General features: G+C 47.7%; 1 protein-coding gene and 1 pseudogene across 5 annotated transcripts in view; both read left to right on the top strand.

The window, feature by feature from the left end:
* Positions 1 to 16,276, top strand: part of MROH1 (maestro heat like repeat family member 1) — a 65,827-nt gene that overhangs the window by 23,602 nt on the left and 25,949 nt on the right. For all 4 annotated transcript variants that reach the window (XM_080939540.1, XM_080939538.1, XM_080939539.1 and 1 more), the window contains exons 8-14: positions 146 to 297; positions 643 to 783; positions 1,104 to 1,196; positions 6,766 to 6,844; positions 8,358 to 8,471; positions 13,475 to 13,548; positions 15,567 to 15,686. In XM_080939540.1, the coding sequence (XP_080795666.1) occupies positions 146 to 297; positions 643 to 783; positions 1,104 to 1,196; positions 6,766 to 6,844; positions 8,358 to 8,471; positions 13,475 to 13,548; positions 15,567 to 15,686 (773 nt within the window). The remainder of the gene's footprint in view (positions 1 to 145; positions 298 to 642; positions 784 to 1,103; positions 1,197 to 6,765; positions 6,845 to 8,357; positions 8,472 to 13,474; positions 13,549 to 15,566; positions 15,687 to 16,276) is intronic.
* Positions 11,045 to 11,523, top strand: LOC308438103 (S-phase kinase-associated protein 1-like; annotated as a pseudogene). The gene has a single exon. The product of its transcript is annotated as an S-phase kinase-associated protein 1-like (transcript).

The following is a 16,276-nucleotide window of genomic DNA, read 5'->3' as shown; positions in this document are numbered from 1 at the left end:
GAATCTGTGTACCCTAAGTATCAGGGGTCACCATCTGACCAGGTACTAGGCTAAGCACCATGTAGACTGTTTTGAGAGTTCATGGGCACCTCTGGGAAGCCAGTGTGATCTCCGTCAAGAGTTGTTCACTGTGGTGTGTTCACAGCTCTGCAGCACTTCAGTGAAAGCATCCTGGAATACCTGGCCAACCTGGACCAAGCCCCAGACCCCACAGTCAGGAAGGACACCTTTGATGCTGACATCTTTGGCGCCTATGACATTCTTTTCCACCACTGGCTGCAGAGCCGAGATGCCAAGGTACACCTATGACCCATCAGGGACTTCCTTCCGCCTTTGCCCTTTCTCTTTGCCTGGGTGGTCCTAAGGGGAGAAGGAGGCCCAAATTCCCTGCCCATAATAGATGCTTAGGAGAGCTCCTACATCTAACTGGAGTCGACCTGTTCTAAAGCTTGGTCTTGAGGCCTGGTCATTGTAGGTCCCTATTGCACCCGCTCTCTGCCCTGAGACTGTGTTCGACTGGCCAACTTCTGACCTCTTGCCAGAGTTGCCGCATAGATACACTGTGACTGCCAGCCCTCTGCTTGCCTTAGACAAAGGGCTCAGGGCAGTGAGTAGACAGGAAGGCTTTTAATGTCCTTTCAGCTCCGGCTTGCAGTGGTGGCAGCTCTGGGTCCCATGAGTCATCTGCTTCCCAGTGAGAGGCTGGAAGAACAGCTCCCTAAGCTCCTCTCTGCAGTACTTGGTCTCTACAAGAAGCATTCTGAGACCTTCCAGATATCTAAGGTATTTATAGGGAGGGAGGGCACAGCAACACCAGGACCCCTCAGATCAGACTCTGTTGGGTTATGAGGGGAATGACTTCCTCTCTACTATGCACTGGATGGGAGCCTGGGAACGTCTACCTTCTGTAGTAGGTAGCTTCTGACCTGTGACCCAGAAAACACATTTCTTAATGTGCCCCCCAAATTCTGGAGGTGAAGGTAGAGCTTCTTCACTTGGGTCTTAAAGGGTATTAGTGTTCTCCTGGACCTCATCCTAGGGCCTCACTTCCCTCTTGTGAGGCAGAAGGCAGACTGAAGCCATCTCCTTGCTGTCTTGAACAGAGCCTGGGCCAAATTCTCGAGGCAGCTGTGAACGTGAGCAGCCGCACACTGGAGGTTCAACTTGATGCCCTCTTGGTGGCTCTTCATGCTCAGGTAGGCTGGAGATGAGCACCCGGGATGGCAGCTCTCACGGGGATGGACTTTGGGAGCACAGGGGTTTGGACGATTTGGAGTAGGTCTTCAGCCACACAGCTGTGAAGTGGGTGTGGTTTCTAGGCATGCGGCATCATCTGCAATACAGTGTGTTAGTTTCTTTCCTATCACTGTGACAAAAGACTGTGACTGAGACACCTTGTAAAAGAAAGTGTTTACTTGGACTTAAAGTTTCAGAGGGAGTCCATGATGGTGGGCAAGGTCATTGTGACAGGAATATCTGGTAGGTCACATAGTGATCTGCAAGGAGGAGGCTGTTTAGGGTTCTCTAAAGAGTCAGAACTGTCAGAATGTGTGCATGCATGTGTGCATCTGTCTGTCTGTCTGTTTGTGATTTATCAGCATGGCTTACAGGCTGTGATCCAAGGAGCCCAACACTGTCTATGTCCTGACAGAAAGGCCAGGGATCCAGCAATTGCTCAGTCCATGAGACTGGGTGTCCAAGTCTGATGCTGGAGTCAGTCCCAAGGAATTGCTAGAATGCCAGTCTTTAGTCTCTGCTGGAATTCTGAGGAAGGAGACTCTAATGCCAGCAAAGGAGTGCCTCAGGAAGCAGACAGAAACTTTCTAGTGAGACTGAAGGCGAGCAGGTAGAAAGCAAAGCCCTCTTTCATCCGTGGCCCTTTATGTAACCTGCTACCAGAAGATGTGGCTGGATTCAATGTAGATTTTCCCACCTCAAATGATCTAGTCAAGAAAATTCTTCAGAGTCAAACCCAGCTGCTTGTTTTATTTTTTTGTTTTATATGTATGGATGTTTTGCCTGCATGCATACCTGCACCACAAGTACCTGTGGAGCCCAGAAGAGGATATCAGAGCTCTGAGGCCTGGAGTTACTGATGGTGGTGAGCTGCTATGTTGGTGCTGGGAATTGAACCCAGGTCCTTTGGAAGAGCAGCCAGTGCTCTCAACTGCTGAGCCATCTCCCCAGTCTACAGTTTCTTAGGTTTCAGTTGGTTCCAGATATAGTTGACAGCCAAGATGATGGCAGTGAGAGAGAACTGAAAATGGTGTGTCTTTTGAAACCTCAAAGTCCACCCTTAGAGACAACACTTGCTCCAACAAGGCCACACCTCCTAATCTTTCCCAAACAGTTCCACCAACTGGGGAAGTATGCAAGCACATGAGCCTATGGGGAGCAGTCTCATTAGAACCCCGGCACACAGGAACTCCTGGATAGAGGCAGCAGGCATGGGCACCCAGGATAGAGTGTGGCACTGAGGGCTGGCTCAGGAGATACAGAGGAGTTTCAGCATGGCCGCTGAGTGGTAGTGGTAAGCAGAGGCCTGAGGATGCCTTGGTCACCTCAGGGACCAAGCAAGAGAGGAGAGACATGGGGGTGTCCTGAGACACCGATTTTATTGCAGGAACTACTTCTATGAGAGATTATCTGGCTGGCCATCTTCCCTGTGGGTCAGGAAGACGGAGAAAGGTGCTGAACACAGTGTGTCCCAGCAAGGGAGCATGAATCTGAAACTTTCTGGTTAAGAAAAGAGTAGGAAAATGGAAAAGGGCCTTGGTGGATCTCAATGAGACTTTCTTTAAAACATCATTGCTGCGTGTGGTGGCGAACTCCTTTAATCTCAGCATTTGAGGGGCAGAGTGAGTTCCAGGACAGTCAAGGCTACACAGAGAAACCCTGTCTTGAAAAACAACAACAACAACAAATCCACAACAGAATCATGTATTTTGCAGGAAACTGGACAGATCTTCCTTTGGTAAAAAGTTTATTGTGTGTTTTTTTTTTTTAATAAAAGCAGAAACTTTTTCTTGGTATAGTTTGACCAAGAGCAAATCCAAATCTGAATTCTCTATTCCCCCTCCACCCCCGTGTCTTTGTCTATTTGAGTGTCTGTGCTTACTGCCCATTGTGTGTGTTTGATGTGGCCCTGACACCGTTGGCTTTGCCTCTCTGGTGTGTTTCTGTTCTCTGTCTGTCCCCAGTAATATTCTTTGCTCTGTATTTATTTAACAGCAGAAACAAAATAGTATAGGAAAGGATTGAAAAACTTTATTTTTTCTTTTTACAGAAATCTTTTAACAGTTTTATAAGGGAAGTAGTTACTGACACTGAATAGCACCCAAAACCACACAGATGTTATCAACTTATATCCAAATTTTGCTTTATGGGGCTTTTGTTTTGTTTAAGACTGCTTTCAACCTGTTGGCTGCTTTCAGCAAATGATTACCACAGCATACATTCTTCTTCTTTTTTTTTTTTTTTTTTTTTTTTTACACTCAGGATTTTATTCCCCTCCCAGTCCACCTTCCTACTGTTCCACATCCCGTACCTTCTCCTGCACCCTGTCTCTACACGGATGTCCCCACCCATCCCTCCTGACAACTATAGTGTGCTCATATACATTAAAGGAATCTTTATGAGTGTTTTTGCCTGAATGTATGTCTGTGTATCAGATGTTGCAGTACTCATGGTTGCCAGAAGAGGGCGTTGAGTTTCATTAGAGCTATAGTAAAACCACTGTGTGCTGGAAATTAAATTTCGGTTTTCTGGAAGAGCTATAGCCCTTAACTGTTGAGCTATTCCTCTAGCCCCTAAGCACATAGTCTCAAATGATCTCAGGGCACGAGAATGGCGTGCCTGCATAGTCTGGCAAAAGTCTAAATCTCTTTGGAGGTGAGAGATGATTCCAAAAACAACCATATCATGTTCCTTCCTTCCCTCCCTCTCCCTTATTCCCTCCTTCCCTTCTCCTCTCCTTCCTCTCTTTCTTTTGTTCCTTCTGTCTTTCCTTCCTGTTTTGGATGAATGAATGCTTTGTTCTAGAAATGACTGGTATTCAGTGCACTTTTCCAGTCAGGTGATACTTGGAGTTTGTTCTGTTGCTGATAGAAGCCCAGATCTGTTTCCTTGAGACCTGAGGGCCAGTTACATGTGGTGCTGTTCCTCCCTTCCCACTCCCAACAGTAAGGGACTAAAAACTGGCCTCTAAATCTCCTTCGATGATATGGATGTATCCTGCTGTTAGACTCTGCGCATCCCTGCTCCGGGATGAGAAAGGACTAGAGAAGAGCCTCTCCGGAGAACTGGGCCCAGAATTCCACCCATGTCTTGTGGGCAGAGGTGTTCTGTTACCAGGCAGCTGGCTGGTGTTCTTTTGTTCCACCATGATAGAAATTGTGCCTAGGTGAGCAGTCAGTGGTTCTGGTTTTTGTTTGTTTTACTTTTTGAATTTAAATCATACACATGCACGCGCGCACGCATGTTTTTTGAGACAGGGTCGTATGCAGATAAGGTTGGCCTCAATTTATAGGAATCCTTGTCTCTGCCTCTGGAATGCTGGGATTACGAGAGTACCACCACACCTTACTCTGTGGCAGCTTTTGCATTCCTCAGCATCTGACAGAAGCAGGCCATGGCCTCTAGTGTTGTAGACCATCCAGACCGTCAGTAGCAGGGCCTCATCCAGAGCCAGTGTTACAGTTCCTGCGCCTGGGGAGGGTGAGACTTCTGGCCCTAAAGGCTGGCCAGCACCTGCAGTCGCTCTCCTGTGGCTCTTCCAGTCTTCAGTCTCAGCGCTGCCCTCCCCGCGAGAGCTGTTGGTCTCGCTCTGGCTCTTCTGCCTGCACTTCTGTCGAGCTCCGTCTGCAGCACTAAGCAGCTGGCTGCCTGGGCCACCGCTGCTGCCGCTGCTGCTGCTTCTGCCCTTGTTGCCATGATACGTTCTCTGCTATGGCTTCCTGTCACCTTGGCCCAATTACTAAAGCCAGAAAAGATCACTCGGAGATCACAGAGCATCTGGGTGCCTCTCAGACTCACCAAATGACTCAAGCATCTTACTTATCCATGTAGTATTGCCAGAAGAGAGGCATTTAAACCAGTCACAGCCAACTTTCCTTGCAAATAAAGGCTTAAGTTCATAGGAATTGTACCTTGGCCCTTTAGCACCTGTCACAGCGCTTGCTCTCTGGTTGGCCACCAGAGGACGTGTTTCCTCTCTTGACCCAGGTCTAAGTGGTTGCAGGATCATCAGAGTTCTCTAAGTCTTGTGATGGCAAAAAGTCCGGTGTGAGCTTTGAAATAGTTCAGACATGGTCTATAGGTTCATGAGCCAGAGCACGCACCCAGCATCTGTAGTTTCCTCATTGCATCCGTGGAGGGTTCATGGTCATACGGGTAGGCAGGATGCCTGGCTGTTTGGCTGACTGTCATTTTTACAGCAGGGGAGAATCTAAAAGTTGCCCCATCCTCCAACATTGGGGGGGGGGGTTTGCAGTAACAACTTACCATGGGACTCACGAGCTGGCTCCATGGGTAAAGGCGCTTGTCACTCGAGCTGGAACCCTCACAGAAAGTTAGAAGAACTGACAATAACACATACCCCCCTACACACACACACACACACACACACACACACACAGGCAAAATAAAACTCATGTGAAATAAATCTTTTTTTGTTTTTTGTTTATCAGGACAGGGTTTCTCTGTAGTCCTGGCTATCCCGGAATTAACCCTGTAGACTAGAAGGCTGGCCTCGAACTCAGAGACCCTACTCCCTCTGCCTCCTGAGTGCTGGGATCAGAGGCATATGACACCATCACAGGCTGAAAATAAAGAAATCTTTTAAAAAAACAATTTACCAGGCTGAGTGGTGGGACATGCCTTTAATCCCAGCATTTGGGAGACAGACGCAGGCAGATCTCTGTCAGTTTGAGGCCAGCCTGATCGACATAGTGAATTCTAGGACAGCCAGGGTTATGTAGAAAGAATCAGTCTAAAAAAAAACCAAAAAAAAAAAAAAAATGGGGGGGACTGGAGAGATGGCTCGGTGGTTAAGAGCACTGACGGCTTTTCCAGAGGTCCTGAGTTCAATTCCCAGAAACCACATGGTGGCTCACAATCCTCTATAATAGGATCAGATGTTCTCTTCCGGTGTGTCTGAAGACAGCGACAGTGTACTCACATAAAATAAATAAATCTTACAACTGTCACTAGTATTGAAGTGGTGCTATGATACTCCTTACTTCTTCAGGTATGGTGGACCATGCCTATAGTAGTGAGAGTGAGGCAGGAAGATTATGAGTTCAAGGCCTGCCTGGGCTACATAAGTCCTGTCTCAAAAGAAATAAAAACATAGGCTGGAGAGATGGCTCATTGGTTAACACAGTTGTTGCTCTTGCAGACTGGGTTTGATTCTTAGTACCCACGTGACAGCTCACAACTGTCTAACTCCAACCCAAGAGAATTTCACACCCCTTCAAGTCCGCTGCAACTCTAGTTACAGTTGTGAATGGGGTTGGGTGCTGAGAATTGAAAGCAGGTCCTCTGGGAAAGCAGCTAGACCTCTTAACCACTGAGCATCTCTCCAGCCTCCCTTTAAAGCTTTTTGTTTGTTTGCCTTTTTTTTTTTTTTTTTTTAAACAAAGCAGCAACAACAAAATACTTTCCCCAAAATACCCAAGGTGAGGTAGAACCACCTACCTGTTGCACAGCAGGGCCCTGAGTGTCAATGAGTCTGTCACCATAACCTCTGTCCTGTCTCCTGAGCAGATTTGTGTGCCTGTGGAGTCCTCTAGCCCCCTGGTGATGAAGAGTCAGAAGGAGGTGCTGCGCTGCTTCACAGTGCTGGGTGAGTGAGTGGTGGCTCGGGTACTGTCTTCTGACGTCTCAGGGGACATGTCTGAGCCAGTTGTCTATTATTATTATTATTATTATTATTATTATCAATATCCTCTTCAACCCAAATAAACCCATTCAATGAAAACACAACTCAGTAATTAGGAAAACAAGCTGCGTGTCTATTTTGGGCAGATTTACCACTACCATCTCCATTCCCTTCCCAGAATTCCTTATCACTAGCTGTTAACTGTCCTCCTGTTCCTGTTCCTTCCTCTCCTCCTCCTCTGACTCCTCCTTTTCCATTTTACTCCCTGACTCCTCCTCTTCTGTTTCCTCTTCTTTTCCCACCTCTTCTCCTTGTCCACTCATGTACTGACTTAACATAAATCTACAATTATTATTATTATTATTTATTATTATTGAAAACAACATCAAACCAAAACAGCCTCTCAGTGTCCTTTTATCTCAGCTGGTCTTAAATTCATGATCCTTTTGCCTCGGGCTCCCAAATACCAGAGTTAGAGTCGAGCCTGGTTGGCTGTCCTCTTTGAGGAGGGTAATGGCTTCTTGGCCCAGGCTGAGGAGGGCTTAGGGCCTCAAACAGAATCTTGGTTTTGGTTACAGTCCACAGGTCTTCATTGAAATATGTATTATAGTCCGGATTCTCTTCTTCTAGAGGCTTCTGTCTCCCATTCCACGCACTCCTTCCTTCACCCTCATCCACAACCTACTGATTTGCATCCCTGCACGTGGCTGCCTGGCTCTGGCTGTCAGTCTGGCCACTACCTGACTCCCTAGCTACAGCATCTTTCAGTGTGTCTTTTGGTGTAGATCTGTCAGAGCCTGCTCTACCAGATCTGTCGCTGATGCCTGTATCCTGTCCCATCCTGCTCGCCCCCTTGAGGGTCAGGCAGAGGCTTATGACTTGCCAGCTGCTGAAGACCAGTGACATCAGCACCCACCTGGAGCCTGGAGGAAGGGCAGGCTCGGGGACTGGTACAGCTGGCCCAGAGGGTGGGGGGAAAAAGGAACAATTTTTACTGTCCTTGACACTGACTGGTTCACAAAGGTGAGAGAGAGAACCCACCAAGGTAATTTCCAAAAGGTTCCCATGGCAGTGATATAGGTCTAGGTGAGAGGTTGTGAATGGTTCTCTAGCTGTAGACCAGCCCTGAAGCAGGAGAATCTCTGAGGGGTCCCTTGTGGGCTCCCCATGAATTAAGTTGGAATGAGCCCAGTGGTCTTGGTGACCTCCAGTCTGTGTCTCACATGTGGTGCCAGCCCTTTGGTGCAAGAGTCCCCTGTGCTAGTCTGACCCTTCACTCTATACCGCCGCTCAAAGAAAGCACGGGGAAATCGATGGCCAGGGAGTTCAGTCTCCCGCATCCTTCCCTGTCCTGGGAAGCTCCGGCTACAGAATGACCCTGGTGAGCAAACTCAGTCCTGGCGAGCCTAGGGTGCAAGCATGAAGCAAGGAGCAAAGAGACTGTTAGACGGTATCTGATGCACATGTTGCCCTGCAGCCTGCTGCTCTCCTGACCGTCTGCTGGCCTTCTTACTGCCCAGGCTGGACACCAACAATGAAAGGCTCCGTGTGGGTACCCTGCAGATCCTGAGACACACCATCAACTCAGCTGGTGAGTGCCATGTGTTTGGACGCTGGCCACCTGTAGCGTATCCAGTGTGGGATAGTTACCAGGGTAATGCCCATCGTCTGGATGAACGTAACATCCTACTTTGAGTTACTGTTAGTGGTAGTGTTTTAGCTTGGTGGTCTTTATTGCAGTTGAACTGTGTTTTAGTTATTACTGTGATAAGACACCATGACCAAGGTAACTTAAGAAGAGGTTTATTTGGAGGTGGCGGACAGTGAAGAGCAAGTGCTCATGGGCAGACATTTGGTAACTGGGAATGGCCTAAGCTTTAGAAGCCTCAAAACCTGCTCCCCAATGACACACTTCCTTCAACAAGGCCACACCTCTTAATCCTTCCCAAACTCTTCCACTAACTGGGGGCCAAGCACGCAAATACATGGGCCTATTGGGCATTCCCATCCACACCATCACAGATTGAAAACTTGGGATTCTACATGTGCTGGGCAAGTGTTCTACCTCTGAGTAACACTTTTAGCCCCCACTTTCCTGCTTTTAAAGGAGACTTAAACAGTAAGTTTCATAAAGATAATTATAGTTGTACATAAGAGTTTATGGTTTGGTGAATTCCATTCATGCCCTGTCAGAGGTCAGGAAAGAGTGACCATGGGTCACATTGGGTGACATTAGATATGGGGTTCAAAAAGGTCCATTCTGTTGCCTGGGCTTTTCCTAGTAGTGGCTTAAGGCACCAGAAGTTGACTCTTGGTAGTGTTTTTTAGGGTGTGGGCACACACAAGCACACATGTTCTCATTTAAGAGTTCATCAGTGGATTAGAATTCAGGTAGAAGGACACATGGCTTGTGCAAGGGGATATAAAAAGTAAGTTCTTTTTCTAGCCCCAACTCTGTCATTGTCTTTCGTTTGGTTTGTCGGTGGCAGTGGTTTTGATGGATAAATACATAAAAGTTTATTGATAATGGAAATATATGGCTTCTGAATGGCCATTCTGACTGTGCACAAGGTCATCGAGGTGGACAGCATTCAGGACTGGGCAAGTGTTTGTTGGACTGGGTACCATTTTATTTTATTTAATTTAGAGAGAGTCTCTCTATATAGCCCTGGCTGTCTGAGAACTCACTCTGTAGACCAGGTTGGCCTTAAACTCAGAGATCCACCTGCCTCTGCCTCCTGAGTGCTGGGACTAAAGGTGTGTGCCACCACAGCCAGCATTTGACTGGATACCTTCATCTAGCTGTGGGATGCTTTTACTGATTTCATACGGTAAACTGATTTTTATTGGAGTGTGCTTCAGAAGACACTCTGTGTTTACCTATATTTCATTTTCCCCTCTGTGTTCTTTTTCTGGGCATTTCATAGGGAAATGTCTGCAGACAAGAAACAGAATTTTCTCTGCCTGGAGACAGTCCACAGTGTGCTTCGTTTCTTTCTGTAGCCTCTCGCCTTCATAAATACAGATTTGAGATGCTCTTAAATCTTTATCTTGAAGTACAGTTCACAGACAGGAACAGTACAGATAGTAACTGTTCTCGCTCGGTGATGCACAGCCCGTTTTTCCCACCTGGGTGAAGAATGAAGGACAGATGATGGTACCCAGGGCCACTGCAGGTCAGGAAGCGCAGATTCCTGCACAAGGAGGTGTCACTGTTTTGCCTGTCATACAAGGAAAGAGAAAATGCACAGTATGGAGCATTTTGTATCTGACTTATTTTTCTGTGAAATTTATAGTGACTTAATCTCCCAGATGCTCATTTGTTAGCAAGGGATACGTGGATTCTTCCAGTTTCCTACTCTAATGAAGACTGCTGCTGTCTCTGTTTTCCCTAGAGGTGTATCTAGGAGCAGAGTTTCAGGTTGTACGTAATGCGTTTGTCTTACTACCACTAGGTGAATGCGTTCTGTTCTTCCAAGATACCTAATGAAGCCGGCCCTTTGCATCCTAGCCGGAGTAACTCACTTTGTAGCAAGCCACGATTTAGCTGTCACATGTTCCAGACTAACAAAACAAGCCATCTTTCCCAAGGTTGCCCAGATCTCCAGCCTCTTTACCCCCTGGTCCCCCTTTTGAGACGGGGTCTTGCTGTATGGTCTAGGTTGTTTGGAACATGTCAACCTCCTCAGCTGTCCTGGAGCTCATGATCTTCCTGATTCCTTCTGATCATTGGGGTTACAGGTATTTTTCACATCCAGTGATAGCCACTTCATAATACCCATTTAAAAGGTGAAATCCACCATAAAGACATACGGAATGACTCAAATTTGAGTGTCTCATTGCACAGGGGCCAGGCCAGTCTTCTGGACACCATTCCAGTGTTAGTGTCTGTGCTTGCTAAGAGTCAAGCACTTAGTGGCCGTTTTCAATCTTCTTTTAAGTATTAGGAGATAAGTCTAATGAGGGCACACACCTCTAATCCCAACACTGGGAGGCAGAGGCAGGTAGATTTCTGACTTCAAGGCCAGCCTGGTCTACAGAGTGAGTTCCAGAATGGCCAGAGCTACACAGAGAAACCCTATATTAAAACGCACACGCAAGTGGCCTTGTTCTCGATTCTTCTGTTCGGTTATAAATTCTGTATGTCAGCCTTGGGCCTGCATCATGAGACCGAGCACTATGCAGAGTTCTGATGGAGAGATATTTGAAGTTGATGTAGAAATTGCCAAATAATCTGTGGCCATCAAGATCATGCTAGAAGATTTGGGAACAGATGATGATCCTTTTCCTTTACCAAATGTTAATGCAGCAATTCTGAAAAAGGTCCTTTGGTGGTGCACCCACCACAAAGATGACCCTCCTCCTCCCTGGGATGACGAGAACAAAGAAAAGGGGACAGATGATATTCCTGTTTGGGACCAAGAATTCCTGAAAGTTGACCAAGGAACACTTTCTGAACTTATTCTGGCTGCAAAGTACTTTGACATCAAAGGTTTGCTTGATGTCACCTGTAAGACTGTGGCCAATATGATTATGGGGAAAACTTCTGAGGAGATTCATAAATTTTCAATATCAAAAATGACTTTACTGAAGAGGAGGAGGCCCAGGTACACAAAGAGAACCAGTGGTGTGAAGAGAGGTGAACTCTGTGCCTGTCACTGTAACACTGGAAGGGTTGTTCCAAATGCTAATTGTGCTGCTCTGTTTATAATTGTTAATATCAGAGATCAGTAGACAGACAGCCTTGTCCTCACTGCATGTGTAGTTTCAGTACAGACCAGACCTGTGGCTGAGTTTCTTCTGTGAGCAGAAATTTCCTTTTTCTCTCCATTACTCTGGATAAAAGTGAACTATGGGTTCTCTGCGGAAAGTGGAAAAACACAAACACATGCACACATGCACACACGCACGCACGCACGCACGCACGCTTTAGGCATATAAGGTTATGTTGCTGGTTCTCAGCAAGAAGCCCTCAGAGCAGCAGCAGCGATTTGTCTGGATGGTGTGAGAAGCACCCAGACTTGGCTTAAAGACTGCTGACTGCTGACTGATAACCAGCTCAGTCACAGCACCACTGGTGTGACTTCCCCAGAATCTGACACTTTTTACTTACTGCCTCAACTGCCAACCTGTGTTCAAATCACATTCCTTTCATTGATTTACTCAAGAATTGGTTTTCTCCTTCTGCCATGTTGGTCCCAGGGATGGAACTCAGCTCACCATCTTGATGGCAAGTACCTTTACTCTCTGAGCTACTGGCCACACCCCCACCTGAGTTCTTTGTCCTTTTAAAATTTATTTTTAACTATATCTCTGTTTGACTGCCTGTGGATGTGGACACATGAATGTAAGTGTCCACAAAAACCAGAGGTGCCTGATTTCTCTGGAGCTGGCTGTGAGCCACCTGGTATGGGTTTTGGGAAATGAACTCATTCCTTTGGAAGAACTGTATTTGTTCTTAACCACTGAACCATCCCTCCAGCACCCCATAACCACTGAACTATCCCTCCAGCACCCCATAACCACTGAACCATCCCTCCAGCACCCCATAACCACTGAACCATCCCTCCAGCACCCCATAACCACTGAACCATCCCTCCAGCACCCCATAACCACTGAACTATCCCTCCAGCACCCCATAACCACTGAATCGTCCCTCCAGCACCCCATAACCACTGAACTATCATTCCAGCACTCCTAACCACTGAGCTATCCCTCCAACACCCCATACCACTGAGACATCCCTCCAGCACCCCTAACCACTGAACTATACCTCCAGCACCCCTTAAAGGCATTTAGCTATCCCTTTAACACCCCCATTCCCTTTAAATTCATCATCCTGTTCATTGTTTGCTTAGGCTAGGTGTTGAGAAATGAACCTAGAATGACTATCCAACAGCTGTAAACCACCGTGATGTAATACTTCATAGGAAAGAGGGGTGGGGTTTGGAGAAAAGACAATCTGAGCAGAATCTGAATTCTATTCCTAGCGGCCCCTCAATAGCCTACATCACAGTTGCCCCTTAGGTGCTGGCTTGGGTTTCACCCACGGCGTCTCCTGCACCTGCTACTGGCATGCGCTTTCACGATGACCTCTTTTGAAGGAGGGAGAAGTGAGCGGGCAATACCAAGAGTTTTGCCCAAATTCACTTACACAGAACCGGGAGCTCTCAGAGTGGGCACACCACTTAGAAGTGGGTAAGAGACGGGACAGATACCCCAGCTCTCTGTCTGGGGCTCCTGTTGAAGGCATCCCCCAGTCCCTTCAGTCTGCAGTGGTCTGCCCTGTGCCTCCTCTAGCCCTGCAAGGTTTGCAGCACACGGTGTTTCAGCCTCACAGGATTAGAGCATACAGTTCTTCATGTACAAGGACCCTACAGAGACTTTTAAATCTCTCTGAGCTTTTGGACTAGGTAAAATATTATTTGGGGAATTTTTTTTTTCTCCTTTAGAGCAGTGGTTTTGTGCCCATTTTTCCTTCTACATGAGGATCAAGTGAGGCCAGATCCTTTGAGGCCTAGACTTGAAGGCAGATGTAGGTAGGATGACTGGTCCGGGTTAGCAGGTCAAGACCATCTTGTTTGTTTCTTGCAGCTGCTCAGATGGAAGCTAAGAAGCCCTTTATCCTCTCTTCCATGAGGCTGCCTCTTCTGGACACCAACGATAAGGTAAAGCGGAAGGTTAGCCTGAATCGTTGTTGGACTAGACCAGGCTAGACCAGGCCATTTGGCTCACTATGAGCAGCCAACAGAAGAGGGGCCAGAGCACAGGCACTTCCCATCCTACCAGTCTCTGGGTGCAGGCAGTCAGAGGTATGCACACCTGCAGTGTGAGCAGACTACATTTCCACATTGTCGTAGTGAACCTAAGCTACCTCAGGGCTGGTGCCTGTCCTAGGCCCAGAGTGCTCCAGCACCACCCTGAGGTTCACCACTCCTGAGAAGGACTCAGAACTCAGGCAGCAGGTATACTCACCACTTTAAACTCAGAGATGGTTTCAGTCTACTAGGTAGCTGGTGTGGTGGCTCTTGACTGTAATCTGGGCACTTGGGAGTCTGAGATAGGAGTTCCTGGCTATCCTGGGCTACATAATTAGACTTTATCTCAAAAACAGAAATCAGCTGGAGCAGAGCTCAGGAGGGCCCAAACCTGAAGCTTCCCATGGCCTTCTTTGAGCAGGGCAGTGTTAACACCCTGGCAACGATGCTGAGATTATTCCTTTAGTCTTAGAGTTCTGAACTGATATCCCTATCACATGAATGTGCTGGACTGTCTGTGTGGCTACACTCAGCCTCCAGCCCCACTGAAGATGGGACTGATACCATGTGGCCTGCAGGTTTCTTGCCTTTGACTGTAGGAGATGACCCTGGTCCCAGATCATGACACACTCTTTCCAAGTAGGGTATCTCAAGGGCTCCCAGGAGCCCAGGAAACAGGTTAGACCCCTCTTTGGGCACGGTAGCCTTCCCTAGCCTTCTGAGCACTACTGTGTTAGCAGGGCCTGCTTGCTCAGAGGCAGCAGGATCCTAAAACTTCCTGAGAACCACGATAGCATCTGTGCTGGCTCTAGCTGCTTCCAGGACCTCCTGTGTAGCGTACTGTTATTTCTTCAGGAGTTCCTGACACAAACTCCATACCTGAGACTTAAAGCTTGTATATTTCCTCATTGTGGGTTCAAACAATGAGATGTTTGCAGTATGGAGTGAGTGAGCACACGAATGCTCAGCCTGAGCAGATGGCTACCAACCCAGGCCCACCCTGTTCCCATAGCAACATTAGATGACCATGGTGTGGGGATGGCAGGAGGTGAGACTCTCAGGCTTGATGTTACACTCCAGGAAGCAAAAGCATTCTCAGGATTGAGCTGAAGGCTCCTGGGAGATTTGTGCAAAAGGCTAAGGCTGGGGTCAAAGGCCGTTATCTGTTAGGTTAACTGAGCTATAGGAGACATCGGCTCTGAGTTAATGTCACTAATTTTGGTTTATCAAGTTGGCCATGCAGCCTCAAAACTAGGAATGCTTGGGTGACAGATAAAGGTCTGGGAAACATTGCATGGGGGAGGGGTCGAACAACCAGGTCCATAACATATCATAGGAAACATGGGTGTCACCCAAGAGAGCCAGTCCTCATAAACACCAGTGCTATTGCTTAGGTCCGGATGAACAGTGCAGATGGGATAGGTCTGTTATGCACCAAGACTCTGTGAGTGTAGGGTGGGAGATAAAGATGGAGATCAGGGTTCTTGGAGCAGACTTTTATCAGAGCCATTTTCATAGACTTGAGGATGAAGCTTGGTAAGAGCCCAGAGCGGATGCAATTGAGGAGATAGGGTGACTTCGGAAGAGCTGGCAGGAAGGAGGGACACGTGTGGGATAGCAGGAACAAGGCCTTCCCTTGCAGAGCTGCACGAATCACAACTGGCTAAAGGGCTGCTAGCTGAGAGCTGAGCAAGCTTCCATGAAGCCAAGTGTTAGGAACTTCGGAAGTTGTGGGTGCAGATGTGGGTGTAGATGTATAAACCAATGTGTGTTTTAGTGTGTAGGTGAAGGTGTAGCTGAAGGCACAGTTGTTATGTAGGTGTACAAACTGATGTGTGTGAGTGTAGGTGCAGGTGTGGGTGCAGACGTAACACAGGACCAGATGTGGCCCCCGTGGTCCTTCCTGACCTTCTCTTGGTTCTGGGCAGGTGAAGCGGGCTGTGGTGCAGGTGATCAGCGCCATGGCCCACCACGGCTACTTGGAGCAGCCTGGAGGTGAGGTGATGGTGGATTACATTGTACAGCAGTGTGCTCTGCCGGCCGAGGAGGTAAGGACCCACCTGCTTCTGGATCTGTTGGGTATCAGGCTCTTCAGCCGGTGTTTCTCTCGAGCATTGTTAGCACTGGTCACCAAGAACATCTGGCCTGACAGCAGGTGGCTGTGTGGCCGTGTGGGCTGAGGGTCCCTTTGGTTCCTGAGTCAGGGTCTCTGCGTCTTGTGAGTCAACTCAACAGATAACCCAGCTCAAGCAGAGACAGAAGACAGAAACTTTGACTTTCTTCTATTTAAAGTTACTAAACACCAATTTCTTTTGAAGGAGAACAAGGTAGGATGTGGTGACGTGGACTGTAAGTGAGTGGGTGGAGCTAACTGGCATTGGGCTGGCTCAGTATGCACTGAGCACCTGCCGGGTTCATTAGTACAGAATCACGTGCCGGTGAGAAAAGCTAGATGGTCCTAAGGTCAGCTCTGGATCTGTTGCTATGGTAAAGCACCATGACCAAGGCAACTTACAGAAGGAAGGGTTTGGGCTTCTAGTTCCAGAAGGGTTAGGGCCCGTCATGGTAGAGACACAGCAGCAAGAAGCTGGCATGGTAGGAACAGAACTCTGAGTGTTCACATCTTCAAATGCAAGCG

The sequence above is a fragment of the Micromys minutus genome, assembly GCF_963924665.1.
Source record: "Micromys minutus genome assembly, chromosome: 27".
NCBI classification, from domain to species: domain Eukaryota; kingdom Metazoa; phylum Chordata; class Mammalia; order Rodentia; family Muridae; genus Micromys; species Micromys minutus.
This window is presented reverse-complemented; position numbering and strand designations above follow the sequence as displayed.